The sequence below is a fragment of the Podospora anserina genome, chromosome 6 (assembly GCF_000226545.1).
Source record: "Podospora anserina S mat+ genomic DNA chromosome 6, supercontig 4".
Taxonomy (NCBI): Eukaryota; Fungi; Ascomycota; class Sordariomycetes; order Sordariales; family Podosporaceae; genus Podospora; species Podospora anserina.
This window is the reverse complement of record NW_003613579.1, coordinates 660,755-685,924: the sequence shown is the minus strand read 5'-3', so window position 1 is coordinate 685,924 and position 25,170 is coordinate 660,755. Positions and strand designations below refer to the sequence as shown.

The 25,170-nt window shown below is 53.3% G+C and overlaps 8 protein-coding genes across 8 annotated transcripts; 5 read left to right on the top strand and 3 right to left on the bottom strand.

Annotated features, from left to right (window-relative positions):
- Positions 1-116: 116 nt before the first annotated feature.
- Positions 117-1,486, top strand: PODANS_6_10320 (uncharacterized protein; the record flags this gene model as incomplete). Its single annotated transcript, XM_003437406.1, has 3 exons — positions 117-383; positions 430-951; positions 1,010-1,486. The coding sequence occupies 3 exons, from the start codon at positions 117-119 to the stop codon at positions 1,484-1,486; spliced, it is 1,266 nt and encodes a 421-aa protein (XP_003437454.1).
- A 776-nt stretch (positions 1,487-2,262) lies between these two features.
- PODANS_6_10310 (uncharacterized protein) lies at positions 2,263-2,916 on the top strand (the record flags this gene model as incomplete). Its single annotated transcript, XM_003437405.1, has 1 exon — positions 2,263-2,916. A coding segment is annotated over one exon (654 nt), but the record flags the coding sequence as incomplete, so codon positions are not given.
- Positions 2,917-3,036: 120 nt separating this feature from the next.
- Positions 3,037-4,830, bottom strand: PODANS_6_10300 (uncharacterized protein; the record flags this gene model as incomplete). The annotated part of the gene is made up of 2 exons (XM_003437404.1): positions 3,037-3,747; positions 3,799-4,830. 2 exons carry the CDS (start codon positions 4,828-4,830, stop codon positions 3,037-3,039), a joined length of 1,743 nt encoding a protein of 580 aa, XP_003437452.1.
- Positions 4,831-6,437: 1,607 nt separating this feature from the next.
- On the top strand, positions 6,438-8,186 carry PODANS_6_10290 (uncharacterized protein; the record flags this gene model as incomplete). Its single annotated transcript, XM_003437403.1, has 3 exons — positions 6,438-6,743; positions 6,797-7,031; positions 7,147-8,186. The coding sequence occupies 3 exons, from the start codon at positions 6,438-6,440 to the stop codon at positions 8,184-8,186; spliced, it is 1,581 nt and encodes a 526-aa protein (XP_003437451.1).
- Positions 8,187-8,847: 661 nt separating this feature from the next.
- Positions 8,848-9,660, bottom strand: PODANS_6_10280 (uncharacterized protein; the record flags this gene model as incomplete). The annotated part of the gene is made up of 1 exon (XM_003437402.1): positions 8,848-9,660. One exon carries the CDS (start codon positions 9,658-9,660, stop codon positions 8,848-8,850), a length of 813 nt encoding a protein of 270 aa, XP_003437450.1.
- Positions 9,661-11,143: 1,483 nt separating this feature from the next.
- Positions 11,144-11,851, bottom strand: PODANS_6_10270 (uncharacterized protein; the record flags this gene model as incomplete). The annotated part of the gene is made up of 3 exons (XM_003437401.1): positions 11,144-11,463; positions 11,516-11,622; positions 11,718-11,851. 3 exons carry the CDS (start codon positions 11,849-11,851, stop codon positions 11,144-11,146), a joined length of 561 nt encoding a protein of 186 aa, XP_003437449.1.
- A 7,074-nt stretch (positions 11,852-18,925) lies between these two features.
- Positions 18,926-20,257, top strand: PODANS_6_10260 (uncharacterized protein; the record flags this gene model as incomplete). Its single annotated transcript, XM_003437400.1, has 2 exons — positions 18,926-18,977; positions 19,116-20,257. The coding sequence occupies 2 exons, from the start codon at positions 18,926-18,928 to the stop codon at positions 20,255-20,257; spliced, it is 1,194 nt and encodes a 397-aa protein (XP_003437448.1).
- Positions 20,258-21,274: 1,017 nt separating this feature from the next.
- Positions 21,275-24,435, top strand: PODANS_6_10250 (uncharacterized protein; the record flags this gene model as incomplete). Its single annotated transcript, XM_003437399.1, has 8 exons — positions 21,275-21,296; positions 21,615-21,671; positions 21,731-21,872; positions 21,938-22,128; positions 22,182-22,381; positions 22,435-22,560; positions 22,616-23,433; positions 23,487-24,435. 8 exons carry the CDS (start codon positions 21,275-21,277, stop codon positions 24,433-24,435), a joined length of 2,505 nt encoding a protein of 834 aa, XP_003437447.1.
- Positions 24,436-25,170: the final 735 nt, after the last annotated feature.

Here is a 25,170-nt window from a genome sequence, read left to right as displayed (position 1 = left end):
GTGAATAAGACCAAAACAAAGCCATCAAAAGTCAGCACATTGCCATAAAGAATCATACTGCTCGCGGGCGTCTGTGAGACTATCTGCTACCAATTGCGATACATACCCCTATCGTCATGGCTACTCAAGGATCCGAATCTATCCTGGGCCTGGCCCAAAACATCCTCAACCTCACACAGGATCTCACAAAATATCTCCAAGCAAACAACTTGGTGGCTCCCACCTTTTCACTCGAATCTCAAGATCCTCCGGCCACCTTAGAATACCGTGAGATCCACGCCGGCCTCAAGACCAGTCTAGAGGACCTACAACGCCTCATTGACGGTCCCCGGAAATGGCTGAGAGAGTTCTGCTGCACCGGCTATGATCTTGGTCTCGTTCAGGTATGTGTCTCCCTGAATCTCCGGCGGCCACGTCTAACATGGGGAGGTTGCCCTGGACTTTGAATTCTTCCAACTCGTCCCTGCGCATGGAAGCATCACCATCGATGAGCTTGCCGAAAAGGCCGGTCTCGACGCGGACCGCACGGGGCGCATCATCCGCCAACTGATGACCTATCGTATCTTTGAGGAGCACCAACCAAGGGTCATCTCCCACAGCAACACCTCCCTCCTCATGCAGCAAGATGAGGAACTCCGCTCCGTGGTCCACTACAGCCTCGATGAGATGCTCAAGGCCGCCGCCGACTGCAACATCACCTTCAAGGCTCACCCATACGAATGCCACCAGAACCTCAACCCCTTCGTGACCCGCCACGGCGTTGGCATCTTTGAGTTCTACAAGAACGACCCCGCCAAAGCCCGACGCTTTGCCAAAGCCATGGCTGGCCTCCGAAAGATGGACCGACACCTGGACTACCTTCTCTACGACAGCTTCAACTGGGGTGCTCTCAACGGCACAGTGGTTGACTGTGGAGGAGGCAATGGCCACATCAGCAAGAGCTTGGCTGAGGTATTTGTTTTCTTGGTGAGAGTTAGCGACGGACTTGCTAGTCACTGACCTCGAATAGGCCTACCCCAACATCAAGTGCATCGTGCAGGACAGCAACGCCGACATGCTCGCCGAGGGCAAGGAATCCCTCTCGCCAGAGCTCGCCGACAGAGTGACCTACTCCAAGCACAGCTTCTTCGACCCGCAACCAGTCAAGGACGCGGCCGCGTTTTTGATCCGCCAGTGCACCCACAACTGGGCTGACAAGGACGTCGTCAGGATCTTCAAGGGCTTCGTTCCTGGCCTGGAAAACTCCAGCCCAAACACCCCTTTGCTGATCAACGACATCATCATCCCCGAGCCTGGTGTCTGGCCCCGTCACCAAGAGCGTGTCGTCAGACAGGTTGACTCGGTCATGATTGTGAACTGTGGTGGAAAGCAGAGGACCAAGGCCGAGTTTGAGCAGTTGCTGAAGGAGGCTGATTCGCGGTATGAGATTAGGAATGTCTTTGACAATGGACCGTTGGGACTGTTGGAGGTTTATCTCAAGCGCTGAGACAGTGTTTGGGCTGGAGGAGGAGGAGGCAGGCTGGGGTAGCCTTGTGTCTGGTATTTATTTGTGTTACGACTTCTTGAATCAATGATTGGATGTATTGACACCCAACGGCTCTCACTGTGCCCAATGCCCGGTTCTCTGTGACAAGTCTTTTTTCACGTGTCCAATGAAAAGACGTCATAGAGCACCCGCCATGTTTCGGTTGCTCCATGTCCTCAAGCGACGTTGCTTTAGGAAAGAATTGGTACAAGTGCCACGTAGGGCTCCGATTGGTCAGATCCCTTCATGACAGCCCCACTCGTCTTCGGCCGACATTACTTCTTGTCTTTGGCCAATAAAGCCGATCGATCTGCAGCGTAGTACCAGCCAGTGGGCGTGGAGTAGAAGGTCCTACTCCAAGTATCAGCACGGGCAGCACCTGGCCGCTGTGGGGTGAGCTGGAGGTGATTTATCTTGTATCTACCTTATCTTGATGTAAACATATGGCACCAATCCTCCCCGCAGCACTCCGCAGACCGTTGATGTGACCCCACTTACACCACGAAATGTCGTCCCGTATCAACACCATTCTCATCCTCGGAGCAGCTGGCGGGATCGGCGAGGCTACAGCTCGTCGATTCCATAGCCTGGGTAAACAGGTCATCGTAACTGGAAGGGAGCAAGACAGAAAGAGATTAGAGCAGATTGTCAACGAGCTTGAAGGCCTGGAGTACCGCATTGCACGTATTGCCCCACCAACACTGCCATGATACTTGTCGCTAACCCCTCGTTCGCAGTGGGATCTCACCCAGCTCGACTCACTGCAGCCCCAAGTTGACGGTATCCTCCGCCACTTTCCCAAGCTTGACACTGTCTTCGTCAACGCCGGCATCCAAAACCACTACGACATCTTCCAAAACCCACCCCCCAATCTCGCCCAGGAAGCCATTCAAGAGTTAACAACCAACTTGGTTGCACCCATTCTTGTCGCTCAGGCCTTTGCCGCCCATCTTTTGTCTCTTGCAAAACAAGGCATCAAAACCAACATCTTCCTTACGAGCTCCTCGCTGGCGTATTTCCCTGTTCCATTTTACCCAACCTACTGCCCTTCCAAAGCCGGCGTGGCGTCCTTTTGCAAGATCTTACGCTGGCAGCTTGAGGCGACTGGTGTCAAAGGAATGAGCGTTGTGGAAGTGGCACCGCCCTATGTCGACACACCCCTGAATGCTCATCACAGAGAGCAAACCGATGCGCTGCAGGGCGGGCCTGAGAAGGCGGTGCAGCCTATGCCGCTTGACGAATACATCGACAAGTTCTTTGACCTGTTGGAGAACACCAAGCAGGATGGGTCAATCAATGATGAGATTGGGGTCGGCTTTGGCGGGCAGGGGCAAAAGGTGTGGAAGCAGGGGTATGAGAGCTTGCTCAGGGGGAGTGGTATGACTGATTAACTGAACATGGATTGGTAACACACGTGTCCGATAAAAAAGCAGGACAATGGATGTAAAAGTCACTATAAGCTATGCGAGCCACTGAAATGGTTCCCCATATTTCTTTGTACCCAACTGCTACTACAGCTTCACTAACCTAACATAACATTTCTTGGGAACACGAGCAATACCCTCCAAGCCACCATATCCAGAGAGCTCTGGTGGTGTTCTCTCCAATTGAAACGTCCACACCAACATGGCAATGATCACCTTCATCTCCATGTGCGCCAACCTCCTGCCCCAGCATGTTCTAGGCCCAAGACCAAACACCAGCTGAGGCCCAGCTGCGCCATCAAAGTCGACATCATCAGCCGTGACACCTGTTCCATCTGTCTTCCTCACCAGCCAACGCTCGGGATCGAATCTTGCCAGGTCCTGCCTCTCATCCCAAGAGTCGTTGGCCCGTTTAGATAACCTGGATGTATCACTTCGCTTTGCTTCATCCACCGGGAAAGAAGGCGACAAAAAGCCTGGGCCGTTCGACATAAAGAAGACCTGCGTTCCCTTCTTGATCGGACACCCCAAAACAGTGGTGTCAACCACGGCTTCACGGGTAACTGGCACGGCATTGATGCGAAGCATTTCTTCAATGATGGCGTCCAAGTAGGGCAGTTTGGCGTGGCGGATCTCTTCAAAGGTAAACAGCCTGCCTTCTTGGTGGGCCGCAGATAGTGTTGAGTGCAAAACAGATCTCAGCTTGGACTGAATCGTGGGGTCATCGGTGAGATACTTGGTAAGCCACATCATGGCACCAGACGTGGTGTGGTGACCTCCCACTATATCTCCAAATAGCTTTCCTACTATTAGCTCAAATCAAAGAAGGACAACAAGGGAGTAGCAAACCTCATCTCTGAAAACCTGGCTCTCAAAATCAGGTTCTCTTCCCTCCTTTTCTGCCCGAGCAGCTTCTCTCATCAGCATATGCTCCACACCCGTTTCGATCTTGCCCTGTTGAAAGTTTTTGATTCCGATGGCAACTTGGGCCTTCATCGCCTTTTCCTTGTCATCAAAGATCTTTTTGTACCACCCTTGCTGCGACCACCACCATGTCTGTAGCTTCGGCATGATCGCATTGATCGTCTTCTCCACAATCTCTGGCGCCTCATACACCGACTTCAAAAAGTCCACAATCTCACCGAGCGGAAAGTCGACCGGCTCATCAACCGACACCGAAATAACCAGGGCCTCCTCCGTCAACCCTCCCACTACCTTGACCTGCTCCCCAACAGCCGTATCAACCCAGTTCCTCCCAAACGCAAACTCCAACATGCAATCCAGCGAGGCATACTCAAAGTCCTTCTTCACACTGAACGGCCTCCCCCTCGCCAGTCTCACCTTCATTTCAAACAACCTCATCAGCTCCGACCCCTTGTTGTAAATCGCCGGCCCGACGTGCCCATTCAGAAACGTGCTCGTCATCAAATCCTGAATCAGCTGCCTGTTCGCCCTGAACTTGTGATCGGTCATGTAAATACCGTGGAACGCGCCCATGCAGGCCATGCCATCCGATAAAAAGCTCGACTTGTCAAACTCCTTGTGACGCCGCGTGAGGATATCGCGCGACTCGCGAAAGTCGGAGAGCAACACCCAGGGTTGGGAGAAGGGTTTGATGAAGATTTGGCAGATGGGGGAGTTCATCTTGCGGACTTGCTTGGCGCACCAGACGCGGAACTCGCCCGTTTGGCTTACTTCTGCTATCATCTCGGGGACGTCGCCGAGGAGGGATTTGGCAGCGGAGGGATTGTAGGCTATGCCGGGGATGGGTTTGGGGAGGAGGTACTGGTAGAGGGCGAATAGCAGAACTGGGACGGTCGCCAAAGCGATGAGGTAGCGGTGTGGGGAGTCATCTTCGAAGGGGGAGGTGAGACGATCCATTGTGTCGACGGTGAAGTTGGTGATGTCTGGCTTGTCGTGAAGTTGGAGGAGTGGTGCTGTCCCGGGTACCCGTCAGTAGCAAGCAGATCCGGGCGCGCACATCGTGTCTTTCCTGAAGACCCCTCTTCCACCCCTCTTCCAAGACTTTGGGCACATCGTCTAGTAAGACGGCGCAACTCGCAACGCTGTCGTCAACCGCCAAGGTGTGACCACGATCGGATCTGCGCTTCGGCCCGTGGCAGTTCGGGCCGAGAGAACACAGGCACAACGGCTTTGATTGCCCCCCCACCCCCTGTTCTCAGCCCTACCCGAAAGTCAAGCCGAAGCCAAGCCAAAGCCATCTTTCGGCCGAAGGTTACCAGGCCCCTTGCACTTGCATCGGCCGAAGCAATCCTGCAGCCACAAAGCGACATCCAATGGACACGCTTGTTGTTATCGCCGATGCTCTTCGTATCGAGCATGTTTGGACGATCACTTTCTTTGATGTACCTTGTACCCCTGATTGCAGACAGATTCCGCTCAGAAAAACAGCAGGAAAGATAAGTGATTGGACTCAGACTTGACTTGATGGGATTGGCTCACGACATTGACGCGTGTGGCAGCGGCAGCATGAAGGTAGACCGTGTCAACGTCTGCCTTCGGACTCAGTTCCTCGGCTTGTGGTCACCCGGGCTGAGCGTGCACAATCCCTGCCCAGGTAACTTTGAATGCCCTTGTTGGCCTGCAGTAATACGGAACAGAAGCTCCGTGACATTCGCTATCAGAGCCAGACGATTGGCCAAGTTCCATGGAAAGCTTTTCTGTCGAATGCTCTCGAAGGGTGCTATGTTTGGAAGGTGGATAGGACGGAGGATCCATGGTCCCAGAAGCGTCCCGGAGGGAATCAGGATCCGCGTTGGCCGGCTCCCCGGCTCAGTCACCGGATGTCCCATAGAACTCCAGTTCATCTGATAGGTTACCGAGCAGGAGAACGTATCATCTTACCCACCTTTCGCCTGACAGAGGAGCTGAGCTCAGATGTAGCAATGAGGCTTGTTCCTGCATCGCCTAACCATATCCAGCTACCAGCCTGCTGGTATCATGTCGATCTGACCAGAAGGAATCACAGACTGTCCTGTTTTCGTCCAACAGGAGGCGTCTCTCGCTTAGAGCCACCAAACTTGATAGGTTGGAACTTTCAATATTGAACCACATCGCTTGCCCGGCGAAGGCGTGAGGCATTCACTAGCCTGGTCCTGACGGATAGATGTGAGCCTTTTTCTTACATGCTGCCAACGCTTGTGGCGTCCAACGAGGACAGGGGAAGAGGGAAATGGTGTGCTCGGCTTCACGCCTTTCCACTCTGAGCTCAGTTGAGTTCGGTTTGTGTAGAGCTGGGGGTGGTGGACAGTGAGACCATTTCATCCTTCAAATACCAGCATCGGAACCCGTAGGTTTGGAGGATGAAGTAGTTGACCATCTAGCCTTGATTACCTCCTCCGTCTCATGCACGAACGGTGCACTGCAGATCGGATTCTCGTTGCTTGTGTCCTCCCACGTTTTCCCCACGCGCGCCAAGGCCGTGTTTTAAGTCGTATTTACCTCCACACTCGGTAGATCCTTTCGATATGAGAGGTCTTGTCTCACTTGCTTGGGGCAGGCTTGCCACCGCCCTGTTGCTGGTGTTTGTCCACCTCAACTTGGCAGCTGCCCTTTCAGTCCCCAGGTATTCCGAACTTGAGGCTCGGACTCGGGCCGACTTGGACGCCAATACTGTGAGAAGGGAGCTCGGAAGCCGTCTTTCACCCGGCACGCTCATCTTCGGACCTAGCGATGGAAAGTTCCCTGCTACCACAGCAAGATGGAACACATTTGCCCCCCCACAGATCCAGGTTGTTGTTCAACCTGCAAGCGAAGCAGATGTGGCCAAGATTGTGAGTTTCAAGCTATCAAGGAGGTTTCTTTGTTAGGTAATGGTTGCTAACAGGGAGACCAGGTGCAATACTGCAATGCCAACGGCATCGATTTTCTGGCCACTAATGGCGGCCACGGGAATAGTGCCAGTTTGGGAACCTTCGCTGGCGTTCAAATTAGCATGGCATTGCTGAGAACCATTACCATCCAGCCGAATAAAAAGTCTGCTTGGTTCCAAGGTGGTGTCTACGGCGGCTTGGTCACCAAATACCTCTGGGAACGGGGTTTTGTCACAACCACCGGTTCCTGTGACTGCGTCGGTCTCCTTGGGGCTGCGTTGGGGGGCGGTCATGGAAGACATGAAGGTGAGCTCGTCAGATTTCGCTCCTCTACATGAGACTTTGAGCTGACAAATAACCTCAGGCCTCTACGGCATGGTGGTAGACAACGTCCTCCAGCTCAACGTCGTCCTCGGCGACGGCAGAGCCATCCGCGTCAGCCCGACAAGCAACTCAGACCTCCTCTGGGGCATGAAAGGCGCCGGCCACAACTTTGGCATCGTCACCTCCTTCGAACTCAACATCTTCCCCCGCGGCCCCGACACCTGGCACTACCACAACTACATCTGGACCGGCGCCCAGCTCGAAAGAGTCTTCACCTCCCTCAACCGCCTCCACAACAACGGCTCAACACCGGTAAACATGGCCCTCAATTTCGGCTTCTTCTTCATGAACACCACCGTCTCCACCACCGACCCGATCCTCTCCTGGACATTCGCCTACCGCGGCCCGGCCAACGAAGCAGAGGCCCTCCTGGCCGAATTCAACGCCATCCCATCAGTCTACAACGAGCAAGGCGACGTGCCCTACAGCGGCGTCTCCAAAGTCCAAGGCAACGCCGAAGACGACTTCATCTGCCAAAAAGGCAACAAGCGCATCACCACCACCGCCGGCCTCCAAGTCTACAACCTCACCGCCGAGCGGCTCATCTACAACGGCTTCCGCGCCCGCGCCATTTCCCATCCTACCCTAGCCGCCGGCGCGGGCATCCTTCACGAGGGGTACTCTACCGCCGGTGTTGGCGCCAGGAACCCGGCTGATACCGCGTACCCCTTCCGGTCTGACCACCATCTGATGCTCTTCAACGGTGTCGTCCCGCCAAACGATCCTGTTCTCGAGGAACTGGCGTGGGAGTGGGCGAATGAGGTGAAGGATATGTGGAATGCGGGGCAGCCGACGCGGACGGAAAACAACTATGTCAACTATGCCAATGGGTACGAGGACTTGGAGACGGTGTACGGGCGAGAGCCGTGGAGATTGGCGAGGTTGAGGGCGCTGAAGCAAAAGTATGATCCGCAGAACAAGTTTAGGTTTTACAACCCTATTGTCGAGCCGAGAGAGGGCAAGGGTAAGGGTAAAGGGAAAGGAAAGGGAAAGGGGAAGAGGAGGTCGTTTCAGGGGTAAGATGTGAACAGGAGCAGCGGGGGTAAATAGGGGCAGGAGGGGATCTAATAACAAGGAAGCTGTACATTATCGTTTTATTTTGTCTGCTATCAGGTAGTCTCATCATTTTTTTTTCACCCATTAGAAGCTGCTGACCTACCCTTAACACATGTGCTAAACCAGGCTCTACCAATAGTCTCTCCCCTTCTAACCGACAATGTAAATTGTAAAGTACCCAAGCTACCTCCATAAATTGTGGTCGTGCAGTAAACGAGTGTTATAGACCCAGATGAAGAGAACAAAATCCAGCAGATGCCGAGTACACGAAGCGAAAAACCCAACCCAATGCCCAGTAACCAACCTGCTGTATGCACGCTTGCTTGCATGAACCCCACGATACTCAAACTCCACGCTTCCATTACTCATCACTCCATTTCTCACCACAAGCCCCATCCGTCCCACCAACCTAATGCAATCCCCTCAAGCCCCCGTTTTTCCAACATTGCAGGAATAGATGTAAATGCATAAATACTAGTGTTTATACACATAGCCAGTCGTAAACCTTCAAGATCAACTAGTTAAGACATTGGAAGTATCACCACCACCTAGGTAAACAATGATTGTTAGCACCAGCCATGCTCTCTGGGATGATCTTTATAGGCTTCGCGGAACGTACCTGTTTCTAACGTGCGGTGGCATTTCCCTGTTGGTGCCTCTGGAACCGCCTAAACGACCAGAAGGCTGCCATAAAGCCCCAGTTTCTGCGCGTGTTCTCGTAAGGGTACAAAAACGGGCGCGGGGTGATGGTTTGGAAGTGCCAGTCATCACCGGCGTCGTCCTGGAGAAATAGGCGTGTGTCCAAGTATAAACCCCTCAGCTCATCAATGTCCTGCTGCGTCACCTTGGCTGTGCTCCAATCGGCGGGGTAACTCATAATGCTATCGGGGTTGCGGCGGCCGTAGGTAAACGAGCGGCATTCTGCTGACTCCGGGGCAAACTCGTGCCTCAGACCCAAGATATGGCCAACCTCGTGGGCGAGAACCTGCACCTGGCTTCCGATGTGCCTTTTGCGGAAAGCCAGGGCGTAGATGTGAAGAGTGCGTGTGTTGCGGGGTCCCCTGTTGGGGAAGAAGGCGCTTGCAAGGACGTTGGCTTCGTCTGCGCAGACGGGATCCTTGTAGACCACGCGGAAGTGGGCCTTGGTGTTGCGGGTCACCTCCTCAAAGGTGACGGGAACATCTGCAAACTGGTCGATGGCCTGGGCGAGGTTGCTCGCTGCAAGGGCTGCGTCCTCGGGATGGGGAAACGTCTCGGCACAAATGACATAGCGGAGCTTTGTCCCGGCAGCCCAGCGTGGTACTTGGTGTCCTGGCAGGCCAATCTGGGCTCGGAACGCGCCGTCGCTGCCGTGCCCTTGGGTCACGCAATGGAGGGGTGCATCTGGCAAGGCGGAGAGATTATTGGCTGCATGGGTGGACAAGACCCTGCCAAGCATCACCAAAAAAGCGATGGACGGGATCAGCAACACCTTGCTGCATGCCTTTTCGTTGAAGAGAATAGCAAAAAAGATGACAGTGGTGGATGCCAACAATATAGCCTCGGTACGGCCGGCCAGGGGGCTGTTCTCGATAGCTAGGTGGCGCACAGCAGATTCGTCCTTATCATCAAGCTCCAAGCTGGCAGAGTAGTCCCCAGGTGGGCAGGGCCCCGCTCCACCGGCTGCATGTCCCACCTCTTGTTCAATCCGAGTCTTCTTGTCGGCGATGGTATCCAGACCCTTCAACTTGCGGCGACTATATTTACGGTGTTTCTTCTCGGTTTCGATTACCTGTGTTCCAACGGGATCGACGGTGGGGACGGTGAGGGCAGTTGAGGGCTCGGCGAGGGTGCGTGTACGGATGGTGGACGTTTCGCTTTCGTCCGACGATGACGCTCTGCCTGTCGAGCGGTCCGAGACCGACAAGTCTAACGCAGGCAATAAAGTTAGCAAGCTGGTTACCCTAGAGTTGGAATGATGCGGTGGTCCACAAGCGTCTGCGCGCGCCCGTTAAACTTACCAGAAGCGGCCATCAGACGAAACCTGGGGCTCGAGAGCGCTACTACGAGCGCTCTCGAATTACGGGGTGGTTTGGGCGATCAAGCAAATTGAAGGCCGTACAAAGAGCGTTCAAGAAGACTGTAAGTGGGAAAAGAAAATGTTGTGTAAAAAAGATAACTAGAATAGAATATGCTGGGAGCGAGGATGGAAATGGGGATTTGATAGTTTGGTTTGGTTGAAGAGTACGGCGAAGCGAAAGTCGACGAGGGAACGAGCAACTGCGTCACTGGGCTTGTCTTGTTGTTGCACCACCTCCTGGACCGGCGAGCTCTCCGATACACACAGGTACCTTTCACCCCTATCTTATCACGATCAATGGGAGAATTCGTTCTTCTGATTGGTGTTGATGGCTCAGCTCTGCCGGGCTCTGGGGTCTTGGCTGTAGCTCAAGGTATCTTATCTCTTTCCCCTGGGGCTACTGCATAGCCCTCGCTGCGGCACAGTCGTCCTTTGGATCACGCATTTCTTCAAGACTTGCTCTTCTTCAGTCTGGGAGAAATGCCTACACAGACACATGAATTGATATCCTACCTGCCTGCCTTGGAATCGCACAACAACCTCCGATATGGTACGGGAACAGTCAACAAGGTACTATCTCATGACAACAGCAACAGCAAGAAGAAGCCAATGGAAGCACAGAGGGGAAAGCCTAAAAATTCAGGTTCGAACAGCAGAAGCCCAGGTCACGCGGACATCAAGGGGTTGCTCACCGAAATCCCCAGCTGAATTTTACGTTTCGCGGCCAGTTTCTACGCATCTTTGATGCTCTGTATTCGAAAGAAATTTTACCGGTTATGCTTTACATTTTCAGCCACCTGCCTTTACTCGCACAGGTATGTCACCTCAACCTACCCGACAAAGAGAGAACTGTCGACACTCTTCATGGAGCCGTCGCGTTGACCAGCGGCCAGTTGATGCCCTTATCCTTTGCGCCAGTGTTACCGAGCCCCGCGCAGGTATACAAGCCGACAGCGTTGTTGGGAGTAGCGCGCATGTACACCAGATCGACGCATTGTTCTGTTTGGTCATTAGCCTCTGTCTTGGATTTTTTTCTGGTCAAGGAGAAGGGTTGCCTACGGGGCTGGGGTGAGTCCTCCAACGCGATGCGGCCATCTGCCATGACGTTCCACTTCTGCGCCGGCTCGGTAGCGGAGCACTCCTTCAGGGTGAGCGTACCCATATCTCTCCAGTTACCTGTTTCTCGATATCAGCTTTGCTCTCTCTCTTGTGGACAGACTCTCTCGACACGCACTCTTTGCACCGGCATCCAGGCAGAGGTTGGTTTCGGCCAATTGGATCCTAACACCGGTACCATCCTTGAGATACCACTGTTGTTCAGGCTTGTCATTCCTGATCTGACTATGGCAGGGAGATTTGGTTAACTTCCGGTGTTTTCTAAGACGGGGGTTGGAAACACTGACACGACAACACCAGTACCAGCCTTCACCGGCAACGGTGCCTTTGGTACAATAACGAACTTGGCGTCGACCGCCGAGGTGATGTACACCTTGCGATACCCTTCTGGTACCACGACCTGTCCTAGGCCTGTTGCGGCCAACGCAAGAACGAGGAACGAAGTCGAGAACATGGCGACTAGACAAATGCTTTTCCCGATGCGACAGCCCCAAAAGTCCGGAATCCAGGATCAGCCAGCACAGTCATCTTCCCTCCTTTATACCCAGGTGCCTCATCACTGCACCCCAGCCTCGGAAGCAGCCGGTCCCATATTACGTCGCCCTCGGAGTCAACTCTATGCCACGCCTCATCAATAACAAGCCATGAGCCGGCCCATCGCGCCATCGGCAGATGTGAGAGGCCACGAGATGCACCAATCCCCCGGCCGGTCAGGCGTCGCCTCCCATGCCCATATATTATCGTGGGGTAATGCGGCGTAATCAGCCTGGAGGGGGTAAAACCAATCTCCATTCCACTTGAATTAAGCCTTTCTTGGGAGGGGAACAAGCCTTCGGTAGAAGGCGCCACGTTGTTGTGGTCCATGGTTTCGGATAAATGCCCAGGCTGGGGATTATCCTTAGTGCTGTTGTAGAGGATTGTGAGGAAGTGAGCCATGTCCGGCACAGCCAGGTAGTTAGCAATTTGAGAAGAATCAATAGTCCAATGCCCGCCTGGTTGAGATCAACTCTGATCCCCAGACCTTCCATTCATGCGCTCCCCTGGCCCATCAGTTGGTGTCGTGTGTTGGCAAACAAGACTCACCCGTTGTCTTTGAGCATTGGTCCATTCTGTTTTTTTATAATGTCGCTTTTACGCAATGGATTCGCGAGAAACTTTGTTTCTTCATTTCGAATCTTCGTACAATGAGGTTGCTCATCATGGATTAGTGGTCAATCTGGCATGGGAGCATTTTTGGGTAGGTGGACCTATCCTCCATCAATGAATAGTACATTTAAATTGCTTCATGTATGGGACCATGGGCCCAGTGTAGGTTGATGGATACGAGAGAGGAGTGCTAAGTTTGGGGATACCGACACGGTGGCTTCCTGAGTACCTGTGTATATGTGACTCCGTCCCCACTCAACGGACCTGTTCCTTCTCCATTAGTCAATATTGATCTTATAGCCACGGCCTCTTCCTCGTCAGCCAAGCTCTGTCTCAGATGACGAGCAACGTGAAACCATGTTATGAGGGCACATGCAACAAAGGAGGGGCTATAAGCACCTAGCGAGGAATCACGAGAGACAATCGAGATTGTCATTTATTACCAAAGTTTAGATGGCCGTCAAAATGAAGAGTTCGCTGCTCCTACTTAGAAGGGGTTTGAAAATATTGTCGACATCTCGAGAAAGGTGTTGTGGGTACAATGCTTGATTTGGCTCACCATCCTCTTCGAAAAGGAGCATCTTTTAGTCATGCCGTCTCAGGCAGGCGTTTCGATGTTGCGACTTGGTGATGCTCGATATATGCATCCTAGATGGTCAAGTGTAAGGTTTATTCTACCTTGAGTTGGCATCAATGCTAGTCTATATCCTTCATAGTCCACCCAAACAAGCTTTGATCACCCACTTCCGCCTCTTCTACCAACCTCATCCCCACCACGCCGCCATCGATCTTCAAGATGACCTGCTCCGAGATCCGCCAACACATCCATGCAGCCAAGTCCGAACCCCAGGGACAATCACCCGTCAATGAAACCCCAACCCGACTCACCTACCTATTCAAACACTTCCAACACTTCCTATCAATATCATGAAATTTGACACCAAAACTTCCCAATATCAAAAGGTGGTATTTCGCCCCCTCGAGCCCCTCATACCCCACGAGACCAGCAAGCCACTGCCACGCTGACTGTGCAATATTGCTTACATTATTTTACCTGCTTCACATGTCTACCACGGCTGAGCACGGCGGGCTTGTGATCTCTCACATTCAATATTGACAGCACTCGATCAATCGAGATGGGTTTCAGCTTCTTGACCGTTTGACCCCCATCTTGCACTCAAATGATTCCATCTCCAGCCCCGTTTTCGTTTTTCATACATTTCCAACTTGGTTCTTTGTTCGCTTTTTTCTGTGGAGCATGTGAACCGCAATAAACGGAAATACCTTATCACCTTCTCCCACCCATGTAAGCACCAACAGACAAATCACACAGCCCTCATGTAGGTATGTAAGCTCATCGGATCAAGAAAACAATGAATAAGAACAAAACACCTGTTCTCAAGCCAGCCTGTGGTCAGAAAAGGGAGACACTATGCCGTCCTACCCGTCCGTTTCCACCAGGAGCAATTGTATTGCCAAGTCGCCCGCAAAAGAGCGAATAGCAAAGCACGAAACAATTGCAGAAAACGGTGAAGCGGATCTCGTGGCTAAGAAAAAAGAGCCAAGCAAGCCAAGCACAAGATCCTTGGCGTCTTGGTTTGTGTGTGTTCTTCTTGTTGGATCCCAGAGGTGAGGGCATTGGTCGGGACATTCTCGCCGCAGCGGCTTTAATAACTGTTTGGTGTTAGCGAGGCGCGAATAATATACGCCCACACACCATGCATCGGCAGTACACATAATATGCCTCGGAGCAGCGACATGCTCCAAATGTGGTTGGGTGATGAGGGATGGCTCCCTGTTCATCAAGACCCTGATGCACGTGGGCAGCTAGCTAACCGCGTAACTATCTTCAAGAAGGTCGTTTCACATCATGCCAACGCCGTGACATGCTTAAGCCGATGGGGCTCTTGGTTGGACCATCCAAATGGTGTTATGGATCCTCATGTTTCCCCACGATTTTGAAGTGCATAGAAAGCACTTTAGGTATAACCCTGTACTTCGACCGTGTAAGTGATAGCATGAATCAACCTTAGTCATACCGCTTCTCATCACTACGAGGCATGGTGGACTGCCTCACCACCCCATCGAGGAGCGAGCATACACAGGGCAACTGCTATACGAATTGGCGAGCAAGTGAGTGAATAGTGATGGAACAGTGGTAGGAAGCCAGGTACAACCCATTGGCTTGGTACCAAGCAGAGACACTAAAGCACTCCACACTATGCGTGGATGGATGCCGAAAAAGGGAACCTTCGTCATTATGGTTCGATTTTCCGTGGAGCCGCTCACACCTTTGGCGGATTGATCCACTCCTATCAAGATTGTGCTGATCAACATCAGGGCGTCGAGCACGTGGGTGCCATGACTGAACGGTGTTGTTGGCCCGTTTGTAAATGCTTCGAGCAACGTCGTCAGCAGTTACATGTGGGTGGACGGAGGTTTTTCAAGGGCCGCGTAACTGTTTGCAGTGCTGGTGGGATGAACCATGATTCCTAGATGCCTGGAAGCCGAGGAGGCTTCATATCGCAATACTGTCTCTGGAATCACCACGATTTCGTGTTATGGCGGTCTAGACAAGCTATCGATCGAGGTGGATTGATCCTCAGATCAACAGCCAGGATACGCAGCTTGTTGTCAACAAAAACGGACGCAGCACAGCCACAAGAAAAAGATATCGCCGGCGTACAAGGATGGTTCCGTGTTATCCGTTTTCCCAGATACCGGCCGCCGCTGTGGCATCGAGTCCGACGACAACGGCCTGACCCCTGCGCCGAAACCCTGCCGCCCCCGGGACCGGCGGAGAATGATACGTGGCGGGCCGACTCGCCGTATCATCTCATCAATGGCACTACACCGACATTGATCGACTCGAGAGTGAGGCCGCCTGTCGCCATGAGAGAGCTATCCACGGCTCGTCAGACCAGAACCTTGATTCATGCGGGCTGACGATACCCTGTTGATGCGGGAGGGAGAGGGTGGAACTTGTGATGGGGGAAAACGGTAGCATGGTGTTTGATGATCGGGACAAAAGTGAGGGTGCCAACGTCGGGACGATGCCTGTTCTGAGTTGACGATAAACAGCCGAGGAAGATGCCGCTGACCTCGCACTGTCGACGGCCGAACCGATGGTGATAGATCAAAAGTTGTCCTACGCGACGCGGGGTAACGACCTCTGTGACGGCTCACAGCAGGGGACGAACATGTGCCGCAGACGAAATCAGATGATTTTTCTGCAGCACAAGGAATATTAGGAAGAGATCTTCAAGTCCCTGCACCGGTGCCAGCTTTGGCGTGCTTGAGGCAGGATGGGAGTTCGAGGAAATTCCCATGATTGGCCTCAATGGGCAAGAGAAACCCACAGTGCGGAGCAGAGGAAGCCGGCTAAGAGCAAGGGACTTTGCCGGGTCTTGAGAAATCAAGATAACTTTCCGCCAGACACCACAGTGTAGTGTAGCAACTGGAACTCCCAGACCCTTAGATCGACATTGTTTACCGGCGGCACGATGGGGCACATATTTCCCTCAAGATCATCAAACTCGTAGACAGCAATGGGATGATAGGACGGGGACGGACCGAAGATAGTGCCGAAAATAAAGACGAACAGGAGAGCCAGTTTTGCGGTGGCCACTTGGCACCTGTCGGTTCCAGGGATTGGCTTCGGTCCTGCCTATTTCATGACAGAAGTTAGAAATGCATTCATCTGTGAAAAAGCATGGCGGCTGTCTGGCCGAGTCGGGGCCGCATGTGAAGAGTTCCGACATGATGTTGGCCCGAAGCTGTCGACAGAGGACGTATCAAAATAGCAGAAACGAACCGCCCAATGCCGTGGGCCATGAAACGGCCACCAGGGAACCCAGGACCTGCTGATCGGCCAGGAACGGAACCAGGGGAGAAAAAGGTTGTGCGAGTTCGCGTAGGCTTTTGATGGACCGTAAAATAGCGATGATTGAACTGATTGAACAGCGATGTCGGGTTCAGCGCCCAGTAATGATTTGGACGTAGTCGGTGGTGTGTCGTGTCTGTCAAACACGCTCCACGAAAGAGAAACCAACAACCCGCAAAGTCCCGCAAACCCTGAACCCTGCCGAGACCTCCTATCGATAAGATAGGTCCACCAGTGTCGTCATAGGTGGGTCGGATGGGGAGGTGGATTGGGCTCCGCACCCAGCAATCGCGCGTGGGGCACTGAAGAAAAAAAAGGGTCCATGTCCTCTTTGTTTCTTTGGGTTGTTCTTTGTCTTCGATCGATCCCAGGGCTGGGATTCCGTCAGACCTTCTCCCACGTCAGCCACGGTGACGTTGTGACTCCGTTACAATCTGGGTGGATGGCGGAGATTATGGCCTTTTCAACTACGGTCCGTTTGGAAACCAGGCTGGGCCGGACAGAAGTCAACTGTTCACCGTTCCATTCGAAGAATTGGGCTCTGGGCAGTGGCGTCGGATGCAGGCCTCGCATCATCATTATCAGCGTGCGTAGACTCACACTGTATCGCTGTGGGCGCTTCGACGTCACCGCGCTGATTTCGTTCCCACGATCGACATCAAACCAGGAGAAAGAGAAGGCAGAAGGGGACGAGGTTACAATACAACATGACGAGAGTCTGGTCAGCATCGTGGCATCATAGCGAATCGCCATTTTGAGGTGAAGGAATGATGTCGAGGTCGAGGTCTGCAAGAGACTTCTTCCAACGGTTGAACTGAACCCTTGTAACCGGAGAATAGCACACATTGAGCCTCAACTACTGCCATCCGAAACAATTAAACGAGCGATTTCATCGTGGCACCACCCGGGACTGCAGTGTTCGTTTCCCCAAAGGGCCGCTTACAGCAGCCCTGAAGGCCTGGACCAGTTATGGACCCTGGATGTTACCCCTCATCGAGAATCCTGATTACACAGCAGGCCAGGACCCTTTTGCCCTGGCAGTAGTGAAAATGGCTTCCGGCTGAGAATCCCGCCCGCAAAATAATTGAGACACGAGAATAGGTTAGCTCATATTATATTGCGAGCTACACCTTAAAGAATAGCTATTGGGCCTTTGAATATAGTTAATAGGCCTTTAAGGATAATTAAGAGGCCTTCATAGATATTTCAAAGGCCTTTTGATTTACTTTCGAGGCATAGTTTATAACATCACATGGGCCAGCTTACTTTTGCTGTGTCAATTATTTTGTGGGCAGGGTGCTGAGGTATGGCTTAGATCTCAACACCGTGGCGGTCGACAACAAACCTGGTGTAAACACACCGGACGGGAATCTCAGGTAACACAGCAGGAGGTGTGACGACAACCTCCTCCGTGACCGGCGCCGAAGGATGACAGGTAGAGAGCCGGAAGCAAGAAATGGTCGGACTGTTAGTATGAGTATTATCAAAGATGCAGATTACCTGCGTGGTGCTCGCATGCGTTGCATGTTGGGGAAGCGCCATGTCTCGGGAGCTGCGGCGGTGTTTGGGACACCGAGATTCTGCTCATGATACCCGACCTAGCTAAGATTTGACATCGAGCTCAATAGTAGTCATGTTCGTCATCGAGCTGGCGCTTCCCTGGCCCCGAAGTCTCTTTACGTCTTTCGTTGGCCATGGTGACCAGTGAGTGGGATTAAGCGTAGAGCTGCTGTTAGTTTCACCTTTCTGCTATGGATGTTTTCAACCCCAGTAGATAGATAATTAAAGCAAAGCAAAGCAGATGGGTCGCCTGCTGGTCAACGACTGGTCAACAGGCCACAGCATGCGAGAATGCTTACCTACTTTATTTTTTGATGAAGCAGCGTTTTGGTCGTGGCGGGCAAAACGGAAGAGCGGGAACTGAACGTGGTGCAGCGCCGCCCCTCGTCACAGGCAGAGTGGGGGCACCTTGTTTTGGGACGGTGGGGAGCTCCAGGCCTGCCACCTTGGCTGCACCCTGCCCTCTCCGTCCTTCCGTTTAGCGACCGCAAGCCACACAGCCGTCACTGTGGACCCACCGATCAATGATGCCCTTACTCTCTGAAGAGGTAGGTTGACGGATCCAAGGCCCATGGGCCCTGGGGCCCCAAAGGGAAACCACAAGCTTCAGGTCCACAAAAGCCCAGCGACGCTTTCTATCTCACGATAGTATAAAGCAAATGGCCTTTCCTCGTTGTGCCAAACCGTTCCTCCCCATCTTCTCCATAGCATCCAGCAATCCATCGACATCATCTGCAGATCCTCTCTCCACAACATAAAGTCTCCGACACTTCAACTTCAACCCTTTGAACTTGACATCACCTCGTCGTATCTTACAACTTTTTATTTCCACCTTTGATCTAAACCTTGTTGATCTTGCATCCCCGCTGCCCTGATCACTCTTCCCTCTCCACTCACTCGTACTACTTTTTCACCACACACATACACATATCCCTAAACATGGAGAGAAACACCCCCAAGAAGGCTGTCCACTTTGGCGCCGGAAACATTGGTAAGTGGCGTCCCCTCCCTATTCCCGATCCCGACCCGGTCCAGTGTCTATCCCGTGGCCCTCCCGTGGCCCTCCCGTGGCCTTCCCCTGTTCAACGGTGCCGCCGTCATAGACCGGTTGCTAACGTTGCTGGTGTAGGCCGTGGCTTTGTTGCTTGCTTCCTCCACGAATCGGGGTATGAAGTCATCTTTGCCGAGGTCAACGATGCCACCGTCAGCAAGCTCAACACCCACAAGAGCTACAAGGTGATCGAGGTTGGCGCTGAGGGCACCACCGAGAAGACCATCACCAACTACCGGGCCATCAACTCGAGGTCAAATGAGGCGGCTTTGGTCGAGGAGATCGCGACGGCCGATGTTGTCACCTGCTCCGTCGGCCCTAACATCCTCAAGTTCCTCGCGCCAGTAATTGCCAAGGGTCTCGCCGCCCGCTCGACGGATCTGACTCCCGCCGCTGTCATTGCCTGCGAGAACGCCATCGGCGCCACCGACACTCTTGCCGAGTTCATCAAGTCTCCCGAGAACACCAACCCCGCTCTCCTCGAGGATTACGACAAGCGTGCCACCTTTGCCAACTCGGCCATTGACCGCATCGTCCCGGCCCAAGACCCCGATGCCGGCCTCGATGTGAAGCTTGAGAAGTTCTATGAGTGGGTTGTCGAGAAGACCCCGTTCAAGGAATGGGCCGTCCCAGACATCAAGGGCATCAAGTGGGTCGATAACCTCCAGCCCTTCATTGAGCGCAAGCTGTATACTGTCAACACTGGCCACGCCACTGCTGCGTACTACGGCTACACTCGCCGCAAGAGCACCGTGTACGATGCCCTACAAGACAAGGACATCCGGGACGAGGTCAAGAACGCTCTTAAGGAGACGGCTGACCTCATCACCGAGAAGCACGGCATCGACGAGGAGGAGCAGAAGCAGTACGTCGACAAGATTGTTAGGCGCATCAGCAACCCCCACTTGGAGGATGCGGTTGAGCGTGTGGGTCGTGCCCCGCTCCGGAAGCTGAGCCGAAAAGAGCGGTTCATCGGCCCCGCTGCCGAGCTCGCGGAAAACGGCAAGGACTGCTCAGCCCTACTTGATGCTGCCGAGATGGCATTCCGCTTCCAGAACGTCGAGGGCGACGACGAGTCGTTTGAGCTTGCCAAAATCATGGAGGAGAAGAAGCCTGAAGAGGTTGTCCAGGAAGTTTGCGGTTTGCAGCCAAGTGAAAAGCTCTACCCTCAGGTGGTCGACATTGTCAAGCGTGTCCAGGCCGATTCGAATGAGGAGTAAGGTCGTGCTGTGTTGAATTTCGGTTCGTTCTTGTCATTTGACGGCGTTGATGGTCAAGGCTCCTTGATGGGATAAAGCGAAGGGTTCATTTAGCGTCGGAAAGGGAACATCGCGGAGTCGATCCCGGGACACATGGACACGGCGTTTGGTATTTTTTCTGGCATTGGTTGATGATGATACGTGTTATAACAAAGTATGCTTCTTAGAGCGGGTTGGTGTTTTAATTGGGAGTTTCGGTTACTAGACAAGTAAGAGCTAGCATATCTTGGAGAAATGTCGAAGACTTTGTTTTGTACTTGACTTGATGTTTGTTCACTTGCTGTCTTGCGTCTTTGCGTTCTGTGAGCTAGCTAGATATGTAATGTTAAATGGTCCATACCACGGTAGTGTAGCGTACCTATCCGCAGTGTCCCCCGTTGGATTACATGGCCAAAAATTGCGGCGATTGAAAAATGCCGGCTGGGCACAATTGAAGCTATCGTGAACTGCCGAGTTGATTGATGAGGAGCAGCTGCAGTCAAGAACTCAGGCCAGCTGGAGACCTTGGCATTTCATTAACAGCGAACGTGGTCTGTGCGCTTTTAGCCTGGAATTTTAGGTTGCAAACTGTTCCCCAGTTGGACTGGAGCACGAACCTGAACCTTACCTAATATTGGAGCCCACCCACTTGCAGCTGCTGCTGAGACCACATCGGCGAAATTGCGTCCAGAACCTCTCGATACGTGGCCGGCAACTTAAACAACAACGGCATCCATCCCCCCCTTATCGCTGGCTTCCCACACTCTGTGGCAGTGACATCTGGCCCGACCATCTTCCAGCCAGATTTATTTACACGACTGCCGTCGCCTGACGTATAATTGACGAACTGCTGCCTCCTTGTGACGATTTCGAGATTCCCCTTTTGCGGTCAAGCAGCGTGAACCGATCCACCCCGCCGAACAAGCTCCCCCGAGCTCGAGAGCCGCTTCTTTCTCAAACATCCCACACCGAGACTCGAGATAATACACATTGCCCAACATGAGGTTGGACGTCAAGGCAAGTCGCACATTTGCTTTCGCTCCCTTGAATGCCGGGCTGTGTCACCCATGATCTGGCCACAAGCTCCAGGTCCCCCTGCGTACAATCCGCTGTCTTGCACCACGGCTGGCGGCTGCTCACGACGCTCTCATGCTCGTCCAGCCTCTGATCCCTTGGCAATTTTTTCTTGCCATACTTGTGGTTGAGTGTCTTGTTCATTACACCGGCTAACATGTCTCTAAACATACAGCGCCAACTCTTTGCTCGCTCTGAGGTTCGTGATCTCCCTCCAGCCCTGGCCATGGGGGCCCGGCGCGCAACCGCCATGTTGCTGACATAGTTTGCCGACAGCGTGTCAAAGGCATCGACTTCCATCCGACAGAGCCATGGATCTTGAGTATGCCCTCGCGCGACCTCCGCTCGAGACGACACGAGACTGACCCCTATTTCGAACAGCTACCCTCTATAGCGGCCATGTCTACATTTGGTCGTACGAGACGCAACAGGTCGTCAAGACCTTCGAGCTTACCGATGTTCCAGTGCGCGCTGGTCGCTTCGTTGCGCGAAAGAACTGGATTGTCTGTGGTTCCGATGATTTGTATGGCATACCCGAGGTTGCGTGGGTGGTGTGGTGTTGGGCAGAGAGCTGACCGAGGACGACAGCCAAATTCGGGTATACAACTACAACACCAGCGAGAAGATCACAACCTTTGAGGCGCATCCCGACTACATCCGTGCGATCGCCGTCCACCCAACACAGCCCTTTGTTCTCACGGCCAGTGATGACATGACAATCAAGCTCTGGGACTGGGAGAAGGGGTGGAAAAACGTCAGGGTGTTCGAGGGCAACTCGCGTAGGTTTTGGGAGCCAATTATGAAGCCGCCAGAATGACTGACGTGCTTTCAGACTATGTCATGTCCCTCGCCATCAACCCGAAAGACACCAACACCTTCGCCTCGGCCTGCTTGGACAGGACGGTCAAGATCTGGAGCTTGGGTTCCTCCACACCAAACTTCCAACTTGAAGCCCACGAGACCAAGGGTGTCAACCATGTCGACTACTACCCTCACAGCGACAAGCCCTACCTTCTTACCACCTCAGATGACGTAGGTTTGGATGTCCTTGGGTACTGGACAATCTTACTGACGAGCTGCTATAGCGCACGGTGAAAGTGTGGGATTACACCACCAAGAGTTTGATTGCGACGCTTGAGGGCCACACAAATAACGTTTCTTTTGCGTGCTACCATCCCGAGCTTCCAATCATCATTTCTGGTTCCGAAGATGTAGGGTTATTGGATGAGATCTCTCGCTTGATCAGATGCTGATACCAACTTGCAGGGCACCGTGAGGATATGGAACGCCAACACCTACCGTCATGAGCAAACCCTCAACTATGGGCTTGAGAGGGCTTGGTGTGTGGCCTACCAGAAGGGCAAGCAGGGCATCGCGGTTGGTTTCGATGAGGGATCCGTGGTGATTAAACTTGGCAGGGAAGAACCGGCGGTGTCCATGGATGGGTCTGGAAAGATTATCTGGGCCAGACACAACGAGGTCGTTTCCGCCGTTATCAAGGCGGGCGACGCAACCAAGGATAACGAGCCAATCACCTTCTCCACCAAGGAGCTAGGCAACGCCGAAATCTACCCTCAGGCTTTGCTTCACTCACCCAACGGCCGTTTCGCCGCCATTTGCGGCGACGGCGAGTACATCATCTACACTGCCCTGGCGTGGCGCAACAAGGCTTTCGGTTCGGCTCTCGACTTCGTCTGGGCCTCCAAGGAGAACTCGAACGACTTTGCGATCCGCGAATCGCCAACCAGCATCAAGGTGTTCAAGAACTTCCAGGAGAAGAAGGGCGGTCTCGACGTGCCGTTTGCTGCCGACGGGCTCACTGGTGGCGTGTTGCTCGGTGTCAAGGGCCAGGGTGGTATTTCGTTCTTTGACTGGCAAACGGGTGGTCTTGTCCGACGCATCGAGGTTGAGCCTAAGCAGGTCTACTGGAGCGAAAGTGGTGAGCTCGTTGCTCTGGCTTGCGAGGACTCTTGCTATGTTCTCAGATTTTCCCGTGAGAACTACAACGAAGCTGTGCAGTCCGGCAAGGTCGAGGAGGATGGCGTCGAGGAGGCCTTCGATGTCATTACCGACATTAGCGAAAGGTATGTGTCAATCGGCTTGTACACTTTCCACAACATTACTAACAAGGCCACAGCATCCGATCGGCCGAATGGCTGGGTGATGTCCTCATCTACACGAATGGCACCAATAGGCTGAACTACCTTGTGGGTGACCAGACCTACACCGTGTCTCACTTCGACAAGCCCATGTATATTCTTGGGTACCTCCAGCGTGATAGCCGCGTTTACTTGACCGACAAGGACCTCTCCGTCACATCCTTCGCCCTCTCCCTCCCAGTCCTTGAGTATCAAACCTTGGTGCTCCGTCAGGACATGGAGACGGCGGCCGAACTCCTCCCCAGCATCCCCCAAGACCAACTCAACAAAATCGCCCGCTTCCTCGAAGGACAGGGTCACAAGGAATTGGCGCTTGAAGTGGCTACGGATCCTGAGCACAAGTTTGACCTCGCTCTTGCCCTGAATCAACTGGATGTTGCGGTTGAACTGGCCAGACAGTCTGACTCGGACCACAAGTGGAAGACTTTGGGCGACGCCGGTCTCGCCGCCTGGGATATCCCTCTTGCCACCGAGTGTTTCGTCAACTCCAAGGATCTCGGCTCCTTGTTGCTGGTCTACAGCTCCACGTCGGACCGTGAAGGTCTCGCCAAGCTGGCGGAGCAGGCGACGGCTGCGGGTGCTCACAACATTGCTTTCAGCAGCAAGTGGCTCCTGGGTGATGTGCCCGGGTGTGTCGAGATCCTCACCAAGACAAACCGTCACGCCGAGGCAGTGCTCTTCGCGCAGACATACAAGCCAAGTCTTGCCCCTGCCATTGTAGCTGAGTGGAAGGACAGTCTGGAGAAGAACAAGAAGGGGCGCGTGGCCAAGTCTCTCGGTGTCCCAGTGGAGGATGAGGAGCTCTTCCCAGAATGGGACGAGTGGCTCAGACTGGAGAAGGAGGGTCCTGTTATTGCCGAGGAAGAGGCTGCAGAGGAGGAAGCGGAGGAGGAAGACGACGAGGAAGAGAGTGCGGATGAAGAGTAGAGGGCAGACAGGGGGTTTGTGATTATTGGCGTCATTGGGGGGCTATTGAGAACCAAAAAAGCTTCTTCTCGTCGGCAATGGAATGTGAGGGCTGGTTGCCTCGGGCTAGAATATGGTCATGGATGTTGTGTCATTGGTGCTTGTTATCTTTGGTAGCTGCCTCTGTCAAGCGAAGTGATTGGAATCTGATACATTGGCCCAGCCCCCTTTTTGCTTCTGTTTTGTTTTGTTGGTTGCGGCTTGCTTCAAAGCGAGAAGCGATGCGAGGCAGTGAGCATTTACGGAGTTACCTGTCAGCAATCACATTTTGGGGCACCGGGTCCGAGCTCCGGCTGGTGCGGGACAGCGGCGTAGGTGAGTCGGGAGCCAACGAGGACGCTGCGATTCCAGCGCTTGGTGGGGCTTCTGCGGGCGCGCGTGGGCAATTCATTTCCTATTTCTCGGCCTGTTCGGCGAGTTGGGACTCCGGACCTGCGACAGGAATCGGAAGCATTTTCTGGTCCCTTTTGTCATCCTCTTCAATCTTGGTTTAAACTAGTCCACCCGTCATCTCACGCTCTCTGTGTATCGACCTCGATCATCTTTTTTTGGGGGGGAGGCTAAACGTCGTTACTTCCAGGTTGTCATCGACTTGACTCTGCGCGCGCGAACCGTTCTCACCTAAGCCAGCACAAGCACCCCGCATTTTTGCATTTGCGCGCTGCTGCTTCTGCTGCTGTTGCTGCGCCGTTGGTA